General features: G+C 37.4%; 1 protein-coding gene across 14 annotated transcripts in view; it reads left to right on the plus strand.

Annotated features, from left to right (window-relative positions):
- LOC135198187 (oxidation resistance protein 1-like) overlaps positions 1-15,448 on the plus strand; it is a 1,642,352-nt gene that overhangs the window by 1,344,065 nt on the left and 282,839 nt on the right. For 13 of the 14 annotated variants that reach the window (XM_064225746.1, XM_064225738.1, XM_064225737.1 and 10 more), the window contains 4 exons: positions 770-948; positions 2,058-2,245; positions 2,476-3,046; positions 3,257-3,391. In XM_064225746.1, coding sequence (XP_064081816.1) covers positions 770-948; positions 2,058-2,245; positions 2,476-3,046; positions 3,257-3,391 — 1,073 coding nt within the window. The remainder of the gene's footprint in view (positions 1-769; positions 949-2,057; positions 2,246-2,475; positions 3,047-3,256; positions 3,392-15,448) is intronic. The other variant, XM_064225742.1, reaches the window with a different exon arrangement.

Consider the following 15,448-nt stretch of genomic DNA (forward strand, 5'->3'; position numbering starts at 1 on the left):
CCTCTTTGGCACGATGAAATTCTTGCCATAACAAAGATTCAGACGTAAAAGCAAGCGAATGTCAGAGGTGAAACTTTAACGTGCTCCCTCTGTTTTCTTGTACGGATCAATGTTTTTGGCTTATTGAGTTATGTTTACTAATTACCCCGTAACTACAAAAGTAAGAGGAATTTTGACGAATATTCTGTATACAATTCTCCATCGCCATACGATAGTCTTGGAATTGTATCATTCTGCGTTTTTTGCCCTATACTCCCCATATATAGGGGTACCAGCCGGCTCCCCCAATTTTAAGTCCGTGATTTTATCAAGCGTCTTAATTGCAGTTATGAATGCCTTTTTCATTACTGCACTTCAGTTGTTCCATTCTATTTGCTCTATTCCAAATGATCTCACTAGTAGTCTTTGGAATTGAAAATCTGCTTTAATGCTGATATGTGTTCTCCAACTCTCTCTGCTTTGCAGTTTTTACATGTGTAAGGAAAGATGAGAATATGTAAAGAAAATACCTACTAGGAGAATCTGGTGTGTGGTCAAAGGGGAATTGTCATACAACCTTAGACATAACCCCTCTTAGGATGGTCCTGTTTTCCCCTAAAGATGGTTTATGAACAGACTTTTGATGCATAGGCAAACTTAATACAGTATTTATAAAAGTATTAATTTTAGAACCATAATTTATTTATTTCACAATTTTTTATCATATACTCTCCTAGTATCTAAAATATTGACTAGCACCTAATATTTGCTTTTCTTTTTCTCTTTGAAGATCTACTAGCAAACATACGCCCTGTGACCCCAACTCAACGAGGAGACACAAAGATACCCTTATCCCCTCATAACTACCCCCGAACTCCAGCAAATTCAGTAGACGTTGATCGATCTCTTGACCAAGACTGCCTTGAAAAGTTCCTCAAAATCAGTGTGCGACATATCACAGATGGACAGGTAAGGAGCAAAAATCCCAAATTGTGGGTATTTTTTGGTTTGTAGTTCACTAAATAGGATGTGTACCCATCAGTGAATGAAGATTAATATTGATTTAATTTATGCTTATTGTGTAGCTCCATTATGTGCCTAGACTTTACATAACCTGATGGTTGCTGTGTTCTGTGCACTATGTCATCCAGTGAAAGTTATGAAATCATGTGTATTTAAACCAATACGTAATGGGATATATTTCTCTATAGCTAGGTAACATTGTACGTATTGAGACGTTAATCATTGTTAGCACTTAGGTATCCTTCCAATTTGTGAGTAGACCTGATTCTATTTGAATTGCTATACCATGTATTTGTCTAATGTTTAAGAATATGTACATGTTTTTATTGTCATAGGTACCCATTTCTTCATACCTGCCCTCACATTTTTGTGTCCAGTATATGTTTATATTGTTTCTTTTTGTAACTGTGTCAAGAATCTGTACAGAACTAGACAATACCCTTGTGTAAGTGTAGTTTGAAATTCCATGAGAATTTTCATAAATTGTAAACTTTCTAGGTATGGTAGGTAGAAGCAAGTGCATTCAGTACAGGTGAATGGTTTGTGAGAAGCATAGAAAGGCCCTAGTAGGTTTTAGGGTAAAACAGGATGGGAAATCGGATTATAGAGACATTTGAAACACAGTACTCAATTTGAAAGAAAGGAACGCAGACAGGAGTTAGTGGTGCACAAAGCAGTTAGTGGAATTCCAGTTGACATAAGATATATTGTTGGACTCTCCATGGTTCTCAAAAAAAGAGTCTAGAAGTCATGAATGCATTGGCTTAGGCTTTGACTGCTTAGGAAGACAGATGGTGTCTTCACAGAACATTTTTGGGAAATACATGTGTATGTGTGCATGATGATACTAGATTGATGACTTTATAGAACAGAGGTGACTTTACACACAAGTTTAGAATTGTAATTGGGTAGATAAAAGATAGTAGGGAATAGTGATCACTTAAATTACATGTTCAGAAGCTGAATTTTATTCATTCACTTTTTAAGGTAATAAATGTGTAGTATTAGTATATTTACTTATTCCAGGCCTATTTTTTCTTTCATTGGATCTACAGGGTGTAGTTGCAGGAGTACTTCTGGTCACTCCAAATGCTGTGATGTTTGATCCTAATGTTTCTGACCCCCTGGTAATAGAACATGGACCTGAAAGTTATGGTGTCATTGCTCCCATGGAGTATGTTGTTAATGCAGCTCTCTTTTATGACATAGCCCATATGAAAGTTAAAGATACTAATTTGCCCAAGTAAGTTTACCAAGTTAAATTGAATGTGGAAATTTTGCTAAGTTTTTTCTACCAGTTTGCTAATATGAAAGTTAAAGATACTAATTTGCCCAAGTAGGTTTACCAAGTTAAATTGAATGTGGAAATTTTGCTAAGTTTTTATCTACCAGTTTGCTAATATGCATTATGAAATTTAAAATTAAAATAACTTAGATATCTTCCATTTTCATTTATGCAAAATTTTATTTCAGGCCAGAAATTCCTAAACCTGAAATATACTGGGGTCCAAGTCATGATCGTCCAGAGTCCCCTGGGAAAGATGCTTCCCTTAGCAAAGATGCTACATTTCCAGAATTGGCAGCCTCACAAGATGATAATGATTCATCCTGTTCTTGTGGGGGTGACACTAGAGAAAGTTCAGCCTTTCCTAAAGCTTTTGAGCATGAACTCCTTTCACCCATTGGCTCTGATGCTTCTCCTGCTAGTGGGGAGGGCCAGCCTTCACCAGTGCAGCCTTTGTCAAGTATCCAGCATCAAGTATCTGCTCCTTCTGCAGGAGATTTGACGCCAATAGCTGAGGCAGGGCGCTTAGAAGACACTCAGGCTACACCCCCAAATCTTGCTCAAACTCAGTGTGATAATACAGCTGCTCAGGAACTTGCTCAAAATGATTCAACCTCAGCAGCATCACAGATAGCAGAGGATGTTTCTTGTAATGATAAGAAAAGAACAACATCAGTCACATTTGACTTGACTGGAGATGAGGAGTCTATGCCAGACCTTGGAGGAGAGGCCAACATGCAAGAATCACGTAAACAAAAGGTAAGTTTGCCTATGACATAGTGAATGAGAGTAGGGTATTCGTAGTGCAATTTTGGCTATCAAATCAGGGCCTCATTTTTCTAGTATAATTGCATGATTTTTGAAAATATATTTACATGTATTATTGCTTAATCTTCATGCACTGCATAACTTTATATTTGTTAAAAGATTGAAGCTTTAATTTTAATTTTCTTGATCAATTATGGAAAGTGGGTATCTCACAGTCGATTGTGGCGAACTGAGACAAGCCTCAACCCACCAAAAGCAGCACCGCAAAATCTAAATAAAACTCGGTGCTCACCTGCCTCAAATTCCATGAGTACTTTGCGTTTAAGCCAGTCGCAGGTGAGGGCTTAGCCAGAGGAAATGCATAGTATAGTACATATAGGCTGTTTCCTTGTAGCTAAAGTATTGTGATTTAAGGAACACTGCACATTGTAGTATTGTTCAGAAATATGCACAGGTAATGTTTAGATATTTTAGGTCTGTTGTTGTGCATTGTTTCTTGTAAAATGTCTTCTACAGTATAGTTATACATTATTCTAGCATTATTGGCTACATAGTAGAGCAGGATTGAAACAGAAATAAAAAGTCATGGAATGTTGAGCATTGCATCACTAAACATTAGTTTTTGAGAATATGAAAGTTTGAAGAGGGCACTGTAGTGGTAAAACTACCAGGTGTTTTATGTTGATTGTATAATGTGTACTACTTGGTTATAATTTTTGAAAGTAAAAAAATTCTGACAGTGAAGTTCTACATTATGTAGTACATACCTTAATGATTCTGAAAATTATAGCGTAATTGAACTTTTAATTTGTCTTGCCTCTGGATCCTGAATTGAATTACTGCTGAGCATTACCTTTGCTGGAGAAATTAGAATTAGAATTACAGTATTCTTTTTCTTGGACAGAAATTTGGCTGTAAAGTATAGAGCCATCAAAATATACCTTATTAGCTCTTCTGTATCTTTGTTCCCTAGGGAATAATAATGAGATGACTATTTAACAAACATTAAGCTGAATTCATGTGCAGATAAAAAAAGATAAAAAGAAGCAGGATAGACTTGCATCTTATGGAAAGGTTATGAAAATGAAAACAGGAAGGAAATTCTGACATTTGATTGTAGAAGGAAAGAAATTCTTGACTAAGCTGTCAAATCCAAGGCTTACTGATTTCCAGTGTAAATAAGGCAAGGAGTGGCCCGAGGTGTGTTAGTAGATCACCTGAGAGGAGGAAGAAGTTGCTCCTCAAGTTCAGCAAAAGGGTGAAGACATTAGATTATTATGAGATTTTCTTATTAAACAAATTACCAGTAGGTACTTTAGATTTAATCTTATCAAAATGCAAAATGGGGAAAAAGCAGCACCCCAAATAACAGAGCAGCACAGTACTACAAACAGTGGTGAAGAAAATCCATAAAGGTTTGGAGTTTGAAAGAAAGAAAAGAATATGCGTATGTACATATAAGCAACACACCAGTTTTTTAAAAGCTGATTTAGTGACTTGAACAATAAGATATCATAGGTTGTTTTAATGCTGGAGCTCTTATCATAAGTTCAAAGGGAGAAAATTCTTTTAATACAATATTTTGTTGGGTATACATTCTTCCCCCCTCATTTTGGGACCACCTTGACGTGGTGAGGGGGCTCTCGAACCTCAGGAATTTCTTCCTAGGTTTGAATCTAAGAGTCCCATATAACATTATATATTTTTGGGTTAATATTTGTGGATTTTTCCCCTTTCGTCAAAATTTTCCTTATCTAATAAATAAGAAAACGTATCATAGCTTGGATGAAGTTCAGTCTGAAGCTAAATAGTGATAAGTGTGGTAGATCCAGTGTTCGGACCTGGTTTTTCCAGCGGAACTATTCTGTGGAGCTGGACCACAGATTCCAGGCGGGCCTGGTTATAGAAATAGAACTCTCGGCATTCTGTCCTGTTTGCCCATGACGTGATTAGGATGGGGATAATTGTATTATCGTAATACTCTTAGTCCTAGCAAGCAGGTTCTGCTTATACTTGGGCCATACTAATCATGTTATGCATCGGGTAGGGTAGGGACGCAGACATTTGGGAGTCATTTCTCACTCGTGCCATTGGTGGAAGATTTAACTTCTTGAAAAGCCAATGATATCTTTTCAAAATGTATCATTTTCTTTCTTTCTTTCATTTGTACAATAATTACGCCTAAAGTTATTAGTACCCCTGGGCCCCATGATGGACAAAATTTGGCATAGTTGATGACCATTGTAAGTTTATCCCTGAATCTCCTTCAGTCAGTTCAAGATGATCATGCAGCAAAGGAACATCCAGTTCCAAATAAATAATATGATTCAAAACACCTGTCAGGACCCATAGAAATTCTACAAAAAAGTAAATACCAATCAAAATATTCAAACACTACAACAATGGAACCATATGTTACAGAGAAAAGAAACAAATCTGACACACAGGTAACCCACATCAGGCAAGGTTCAAAAAGAAATAAAAATTATCATCTGAACCCAACATTGATGTATTTTGATAATCTTTTTGGACCAGATAACTGGTTGAGATTTCTAGTACGTACTTAAAGCTGAAAATAAAATATCAACAGCAATACTAGAAAACAAATTATTGAACATATGTCCAACACAAGAAGTGTAATGCCGATATATCAAAGAAAATGAATGATTACTTCAAGTAGCCACTAAAAAACAGTCCACCACCATTTTAAATATAAAAGAAATAAATGGCACAAAAATATCAATAATAAGTCCATGAAACATTAAATTATATACAGGGCACAGTCATTTTAATCAACATTGAAGAAGAAGAACTACCCTCAAAACACTAGATACTTGACTCCCTTAAATTAAGATACAGTAATATATACATGATGTAGAAGTCTACTCAGTTCCAAGGAGGAAAGACAAAAATAAACAAATTAATATTGCAAAAATAAAATTTACAGGCCAAGATCTCCCACTCAAAATCAAAATTCTTAGACAAAATAGAGAAGTGCATCCATTTATACCAAAACCACTTCAGTGCACTCAATGTTCAAAGTATGGGCACACATACAAAAAATGCCATAATAAAGCAGTATACGCAATGTGTGCATCAGACACCCATACTATTACAGGCAGTCCCTGGGTTACGACGGGGGTTCTGTTCTTGAGACGTGTTGTAAACCGAAAATCATTTTAAACCAGAACAGGGTAAAAAACCGTAAGAAAACCTTACTTTTAATACTTTGGGTGCATTGAAAACTATGTAAACTGCATTCTTATTGCATTTTTCATCCCAATTACCTTCAAATATTGATTATTTTGCATTTTTGGTGTCATATTTCTTGTGCCAGATGAGCGTTGTAGGCGTCATAACCCCAGAAATAATTTCTGATGAATATAATTGAAAAGCGCCTCAACCTCGGAACGTCGTAAGCCGAACCCGTGGTAACCCGGGGACTGCCTGTAATTGGAAATGTAAATACCCAAATGTATTAACTGTGGACAATCCCATCACGCTAAATCTAAGGAATCCTCCTTTTATCAATATAACACAGAGCTCCAGTTGTTAAGAAATAGAACAGGAATGTTAGTCAAAGAAGTTAGACTCGAGCTAAAAGTAAGAGGAGTCAATAATCCATCTTAAGAACCACTCTTTTGCAAATGTAACTAAAAATCTAAATATCAATCACATTAATAACAAACAACAAATTAATATAGGCATACAAACTAATTCTCATATCAATAATAATGAACCCCATAACAAGCATGATGATATATCCACCAGTACCACTACTAACACTGAAGATTCAGAGATCTATGGAAAAGACCTTCCAATGGAAGAGGAGTCAAATAATAATAATAATCAAACTGACAAAAAGAAAAGAATAGGCAGTCCCCTGGTTACGACGGGGGTTCCGTTCTTGTGACACGTTGTAAGCCGAAAATCGTCATAAGCCAGAACATGGTAAAAGATCCTAAGAAAACCTTACTTTTAATGCATTGGGTGCATTGAAAGCTATATAAACTGCATTCTGATTGTATTTTTCATAAAAAAACTTCAAATATTGATTATTTTGCATTTTTTGTGTCATATTTCTTGTGCCAGATCAGCGTTGTAGGCGTTGTAACCCTGGAAATAATTTCTGATGAATATAATTGAAAAGCGCCTTAACCTCAGAATGCCGTAAGCCGAACCCGTCGTAACCCGGGGACTGCCTACTGGAATGAACCCCACCTAAGAGAAAAAAAATTGAATATTGAAAATTACAATCAATCTAAAGAACTCAAACACCAGGAGAACATTTTATCACAAATGCAAATACTACACAATTACCCTCAATCCCAATCATACAGCCAACATCTGGATGGTAAAGAATCAATTAATCACTCTTTAAAATTCCCAACAGATAATACTAATAAAGATCATACCATTAAACCAAACCAAAATATAACTATCACACCCCAACCATCCACAAGACCCAAATATTCCACAAATAACAGAAGAAAGGGAGATCAATTTATGATCTATACAGATAGATAAAAAAACAACACTGGCGTAGGAGCTTCAGCATTCTCAGAAGATAAATTAGTTAAGATAAGTCTTCCCCCAATATCATCAGTATACACTGCAGAACTCACAGCCATATGAATAGCACTGGACATAATATCTGAGAAGAGAGCAATTTCCACCATGATTTTCAGTGACTCAAGAAGTGCTCTTGTTGCTATAAACAAGTGCAAGTCTACAAATCGCCTAGTACAAGAAATCCAAATAAAAATACATTAACTTATTCAATGACGACTATTAATAAATATATGTTGGATTCCAGCCCATGGGAATTGAAGGAATCGAAAAAGCAGATAAAGCTGCCAAATTTGCCTGCACTATTCCATCAACAATGACACATGCCCCAGTATCAGACTGGATAACCTCAGTTAAGCCTCTGATATATCAAGACTGGCAAACAGATTGGACATCAGTGCCAACAACAAAAAAACTAACAAATATAATTCATGGATGTCATCATCTCAAAAAGAAAGAGCTAAAGAAGTTTTAATTGATAAGACTACATATAGGCCATACTAGATTTTCCACGGTCATTTGATGTCAAATCCACATCCAGACCCAATGAAATGTAGTACATGCCAGAAACCAATGACTGTCCAACACTTATTAGTTGATTGTTCAATTTGGAACCATCAAAGAAACTTATATTTTTAAACTCAAAATTAAAAGGCAAAATTAAAAGGCATTCTTTCTGAAGGCAAAGATTTTGTATTTAATAGGATCATCATGTTCCTAAATAAAACCAAATTCCTGAATAAAGTCTAATTTTTTTCTTCAGGATTAATTCCTGAAAACCAGCCCGAGAAGCTGTTGTGAGGCTCAGAGGTCTGGATAAACTATTCCTTCATAATTTAATAATGATAATTACAAGTAGCTGCTGCTTTCTGATGATATTAAAATTAATCTTGATGCATAGAATCAATCACAGAAATGTCCTGTTTTATATAGCAATGTCTGTGGATTATATAAAGAATAAAGGGACCTGGATGTTGCTGATGTCAGTTGTGATATCCTCTTTTGTTCTGAAACTCTTGTTTTTGGTTTGTGAAATATTTCTTAACTGTTGATTTCATTTGTAAGAAGCCAATTTCATTCGAGTGTAATGCTATTTCAAAGGCCAATGGAATGGCTTTGTATAATAGACATGCTTTTTACACATATATTAGGCCACCGAATGAATGTGGATGTCTTGAAACACAGGTTGTTCAAGTCTGGAAGACTCATTAAACTTTTTATTTTTTGCTAGTAGTAATAACTCTGATTAGAATGACTATTTATGGCTGCTTGCTCACCAATATACAGTACTCAACAAGATATTAGGCTTCCTAATATCTTGTCGAATTTTGAAGGAACGGAAAAATTGGGAAGAAATTTCGTCAGTGCATTGGGACGCTTACAGCATGTGAAGAAAGGGGTGGAGCTTGGACACTGACAAGGCGAGAGCACTCAGTCATGTGTTTGGAGATTTAATAAGTGATTGTATATATTTTTTGGTCAGCGCTCCCACCGCAATTTTTGCCTACTACAAATCACTTTATTGCCCCCTGGGACCTTAATATGGGCCAAGAACGGTTATTTGAGTCAACAGATAAAATCAGAGATATTTTGTTGAAGCAATCTGACCTTAAAACAAAGATATTGCATCAGCTGGGTGTGAGGAGGCATTCAGTTTGATGCTGGGTTGCCAGATTTTATGAAGGTGGCAACCATGAGATTCCGTCTCAGAAAAAGTGCCCTGGTATGCCTAAGAAGACTTCTGATCGAAGTTTGACTGTTCTCAAGCATCAATTAGAAAGTAATTGACGCTTGAGAACAGTCAAACTTCGATCAGAAGTCTTCTTAGGCTGGGTATACACACACAGGTTTACCTGTCAGTTCATCAAAACTGACGTTAAACGTACATGTGGATGACAGTTTGTGGGGGGAGTCAGTCCACTTACCAAAACTGATGAACTGATGGAATTACCTAAAGTTCTTTCAACCGACTGACAGGTGATCGCACATATGGACGGGTAACCAATGATTTTATGACAGTTCGCCACTGGATTTCGTCTGGGAAGGATCTCGGCTGCTCCAACTAGAATGTGAATAAAATATGTATAGGCCTAATTAATTTCATAGTTAGAATCTGCAGCGCTATTTGTAGATCGTTGCTCATAATAAATAAAAATATTCCCATGTGACAAATACAATTTGGTATAGGCCTAGGCAAGTGTCCTGCATTTTTATGAAAGGGGTTACTAGTGAAAGTAGGCTTCACAGTCCATTTCATTACTAACCAACCACCAAGTCTAATTTAACCTTATTCATTAATATTGTATGGGAATAGACATATCTCTTTAATTGGCAGTATTTAGACCATACTCTTTTATGCCTTTTTGCTTCCATCCTAGTTTGAAGTGAATTGCTGTAGCAGCAACTAGTCTATGTAGCTCCAACTCCTTATCACCCAGCGGAGTTTCCATCGCTGCCCATATAGTTCTTGCCACAACAAAAGCTCGGCAAGAAATGAGGGCAGTGACCTTGAGTTGACTGTCCGACTGACAGTTCTACTCTTTACGTGTGGTATGCCGGGGTGCTTTTTCTGAGACAGAATCTCATGGTTGCCACCTTCGTAAAATCTGGTAACCCAGCATCGAGCTGAATGCCTCCTCACACCCAGCTGATGCAAAATCTGCTTTGTTTTGAGTCCAGATTGCTTCAACGACATATCTATGCTATTACCTGTTGACTCAAATCACCGTCTTGGCCCATATTGAGGTCACAGGGGGCAATAAAGGGATATGTAGTAGGCAAAAATTGCGGTGTGAGCGCTGATAAAAAAATATATACGTCCTCTTATTGAACCTCCAAACAAGTTACTGAATGTTCTCACCTTGTCAGTGTCTAAGCTCCACCCCTTTCTCTACACCCTGTAAAACAGCCCAATCGACTGACGAAATTTCTTCATAACGTTTCCGTTCTTTCAAAATTTGGCAAGATATTAGGCTGCTTGATGCCAAGCGGCCTAATATCTTGTTGAGTACTGTAGTAGCAGTCCAGGAAGCTGACTCTAAGGCTTATTTAATTTTTGTTTATGTTACAGTGCTAATCACCCTGAATGGTTAAGCTTAGTTACTGCCATAGATGATCTTAGTGTTGCTGTGGCTGTGAGCAGCTAATAACTACCCCCCACTTCAATCTTGGAACTGTCTTGATCTTGTATTCACAGATAGTACATGGATTTGTATCTCTTGAAAGTAGGTTAGCTGATGGGTTTTTCTAATCATAGTTGGATTAATGTTTTTGTGGAGATGAATTAGGTTGTTCTTGACGTTTGTTTTTCTAGAAAAGTATATGGTAAACCCAAGCCAGTTGGTATGGTATTCACAGTGATCTTGTTGTGCTCAAGTGGAGTGATATTAACAGAAGTGTGAATATCATGAATGTTAAATGATCATTGTAGCACCATTATCAAGAGGAGAATTCCTTCTAAAATCCTTTTTCAGTTTTATCTTAAAGATATGGTTTAATGGTTCGTGTAAGCTTGCCTACCCTGAAAAACAAGAAGCTTATGAATTATGGAGAAACATTTGATCAGAGTATTTGTGGGGTGTCATTTCATAGAACTCTGAAGTAAAGCTCAGGCTGTTGGTGAGAGTTTAGAGAGCTTATAATGAGGGTGTGAAGATCTTGCTCTAGAGTAGTGATGACCATAAGTGGTAGTTTACCCTCTAGTCATCACTCCTTGGAGCAGGTTTAAGTTGCCTCCCAATGTAGAAGCTGACAGAACCGTTGTATATTCCTCCAAACAGAAGGCAAAAATTTTGGCTCCTAGTCTTTTTGAGCACAGTATGGCGAATCCTTGGTGTTGCTTGCGTTCAGTGGCCTTCAGATCTAGGGAAGTTTAACTTTGCTTCTGGGGCTTGACAGTTACAGTGTCATAGACTATAGTATTGGGATCTTAACCATCATTTTTAAAATGACTGTTGAGTTGATTGTTCTCAAAAGAGTACTACTATTTTCAGAATTTAGATGGACTTGCAAGTTTTCCTTCTTTTTGAAGGAAAGGAAACATTGATGCATTTCCCAAGGGACTAAGCTGGTCTTTGTGCCCCTCAGAATGTATGTAGGTTGATTTCAATTACCCCTGTTTTATCTAAAGCTTTTGAGAAGCTGCTCATTGAGCATCTTTGTAGGATTGTTGAAGATAATAACCTTCTACCACCATTACAGTCTGGGTGTCATGAAGGCCTTGGTACTTGTGATTTACTCTTAGTCAGTCTCTACCGTGAACCCTAAGGGTATGCCTTGATAGCTAAGTAGTTTTAGTAATGTCATTTCAGGCGTTCCTTAAGGTAGTGTTCTTGGACCTTTGCTATTTATTATTTGTACTAGTGACATGTGGCAAGGTTTGTAGAACAAGTATTATTTGCATATGTCAATTATGCTTGCTACTCTTCTAGGTCTTTGTTTGCAGAATCCTTGAATACAGATCTGGCACATATTCAGTAATGGAGTAGGCTATGGTACATGAAGCTTAAACCTTCTAAACTCAAAGTATGATAGATAGTTGATCCAGAACACTTTTGCCTTTGCATTCTAATTTAAATTTAAATGGTATAGTTTTAAATGTTAGTGATTCTTGTTAAGATTGTATGTTTTAACTTTTGATAGGAAATTGACTTTTGAAAATTATGTACTGTCTGTAACATGGCTTCCTCTGTTTCTCAAAAAGTTGGTATTGTCTTGAATAAATCCATGATTAAAACACCGTTAAGGCCTCGATGTTGTGAGGCGGACAAACTTGCCTGAAGGGCTAAGTTCCAACCCTTGCACAAAGGTAACAGGAGTATTAGTTAGTGACATTTTTCCAATTTTATTGCAAAAATAAATCTTTATGAATTAAAAATATGACAAAACAGTGACATGAATAACGGGGACGATTACCCCTAAACTAATGCAAAAAACACAAGAGTGGTCACACGACCACTTAAAATTATGAAAAATCACTCAAAATGTAGTGAGAATTTGGCAAATCAACAAGGGACACATTCCCAAAAGTTCACTAAACAATGATTATCACAATTTTAGAACACTAGCCCAACGATGGGTAAAATAAAGAACGATTACTTCTAGATTTCATGGTAACATGGTGTCGCTCACAACTTGCCCTCACGGTTGTGTTCACATGCGCGTGCAGCCCCTACTCTGCCCGTAAGAGTTTGGATTTTGTTAGGTCTGATAGAAGAAAGAGGACGAGCGGTGGCTGCAGCGCTTTTTATACCCAGATGGGCTAGTCAGTTTCAAGCAATTTTAGTTCTTTAAAAAGGATGCATTTTCTACTCCCATTTGTAATTTATGTTACCACAACAAATGTGTCATTAATCCATGGGGATGTGAAGCAAGGAATGATTAAATCAAAGATGTCATGCTTGTGCTGCCAGATCGTCGTATACGTGGCAATTCGCCTACCAAGGAATGTTTTGCTTACCAACAAAAGGTGGGAAAGTGTGTGGACAAGCAGGATTACGTCATGACTTGTGCGCAAGTTTTTCATGACAGGTATCTTTCAGAAATATTTTTGTGCACTTTGCGATGAAGCTGTTATAAGTGTTTTAACTTTTTTTTTTTTTTTTGAAATACTGTTCTGTTGTGTGGTCTCCAGGTACTGATTCTAATCTCATAGTCTTGGATCAAGTTATTTCATCAGTCAAGTTTATGTTGCCAACTTTTAATGCTAACTTGTAGCGTAGACTTAATGTTAGTGCATTATGCTTGTTCCATAAAATGTACTACAACAACAAACATAACAGATTTTCACAACACTTGGAAGGTTGCTGCTGCTACAAGTAGGATGTCTTTTTCTAGTGTTAAGTTATTATTTCTGTACTATCTTTGTCAGGAGTTTTATCTTGGTTACAACTAAACTATAGAGTAGTTTACGAAGCACAGATGTGGAAGCTTATGATCTTCAAATGTTTAAGCAAGGAGCAAATTCATTCCTGCTTACTACTGCTGTCTCCTGAGTTCAGGTGTGTTGGTTTATTTTCTTCTCCCTCGTATATGTTTTATCATCTTTTCCTATAGATTGTCTCTCTCTGCAGGCTGATTTCCTTGTGGATCCCTCTGGGTTTAATAGTTTGTTGATTCTGTCCATAAGGGTTTTCAGCTGAAGATTTTAAGAAATTAAAGAAAGAAAAAAAACTTCCCTGAGGAGTCACTTCAAACTCTTTAATCTTATCCATGATATGTACTTGAGCCAATGATAGAGGTGGAGAGGGGGAAGCCAACGAATCTGTCAAAGCATTACCTTGATTCTTCAGAATTTGCCCTTTGTATGTCTGTCTGAGTAGAAATATAATGCTGATTAACTGTTCAATCTTTCCACACTTCACACTACTTTTTTGGTGAACATTATTAACTGCATGAAGAGGAAAAAGTCAGTGAACGTCTTTGTTCAGTGGTAAAATGAAGGAAGGGCTGGTTTTACCCTGTCAGAAATTGGCTTAACAAACGCTACTATAGGAGCCTTGAATCTTAACTAAAATTCTCAAGGTAGGCAATGCATATACTGTATGTGGAAAACTAATAGTATACTAGTGGTGGCTAATGCATATGCATATGTTGCCTCTATAACTTAGCAACAACTTTTCCAATATCTTTGGTACCTCTTTTAATCTTAAAGGCTGGAATCTTGAAGGAATAAACAAAAATTTCTATTAATTTGGTATAGTATATTTATTCTTTAGCCAACAGCTTTTTCAGCCATTAACCTATGGCTATGATCATTTCAGGTCTACACTGTCTCATAGTGAAACTGCATCCTGGTATATTGGGAATGCACCAGAAATTAATAATAAAAAAAAAGAATTCAAATGGTAAATTTAACACTTTTGTACATGAACTTCCCTGCCAGATATATACTTAGCTATAGTCTCCGACGTTCCGACAGAATTTCAAATCTCGCGGCACACGCGACAGGTAGGTCAGGTGGTCTACCTTACCCGCCGCTGGGTGGCGGGCGTTATGAACCAATCTATCTCTCCAGCCAGATTTTTTTCTGTCGCTGAAGCGATAAACAACTGTTGTCGTTTCTTCCGATATATTCTTCATTTCTCGCTTGCCTGGAGATTGATTTGAACATTTTGGTGACGTATTCGCTCTATGTTGGCTTGGCATACGCTGATTGTGGACCGTTATTGACTTTGCGCTGGATTTTCCTGTAGAATGTCTGATTTTGATTCTGTTTCCAAAACTCCGGTTTTGTTTAGAGTATGTGTGACCGATGGATGTAAGGTGAGGTTACCGAAAGCTGCGGTGGACCCTCACACTTTCTGTGTTAAATGTAGGGGGAATGAATGTTCGTTTAGTAACCCGTGTCAAGAGTGTGAGGTTTTGAACGAAGATGAATATAAGGCTCTTTCTTCTTATATTAGGAAACTTGAAAGGGATAGGGTACGTAAAGCTTCTTCAAGGAGCTCGAGCAGGTCGAGAATGAGTGAGAATGAAACTAACATTAATGTAGTTTTAGAACCTTCCTCCCAGGTCTCAGCTCCTGCTCCCCACACGAAGCCGTAGATTCGTCTTCGGAGGCGGCGGCCTCAAAAGCTTCCTTGTGTTCTAAGGAAGACAAGAATCTTCGTACTGAGCAAGGTAAGAGTGTCAGTGATGATAAGTGCAGTGTACCCAGTGATGTGGAGGGTGCGTCTGACCGGCTCCTTAGTGCCTCCAGGCCTAGACCTCTTCCAGACTCCCAGTTCCAGTGGAGGAGGAAAGTCGAAAGCCGCAGGAGGGCTAGGGAGAGCCCCCACAGGTCAGGCGTCCCTCGGCAGATCCTGAAGTTCGCTCCCAGGCTGC

The sequence above is a fragment of the Macrobrachium nipponense genome, chromosome 21 (genome assembly GCF_015104395.2).
Source record: "Macrobrachium nipponense isolate FS-2020 chromosome 21, ASM1510439v2, whole genome shotgun sequence".
Taxonomy (NCBI): domain Eukaryota; kingdom Metazoa; phylum Arthropoda; class Malacostraca; order Decapoda; family Palaemonidae; genus Macrobrachium; species Macrobrachium nipponense.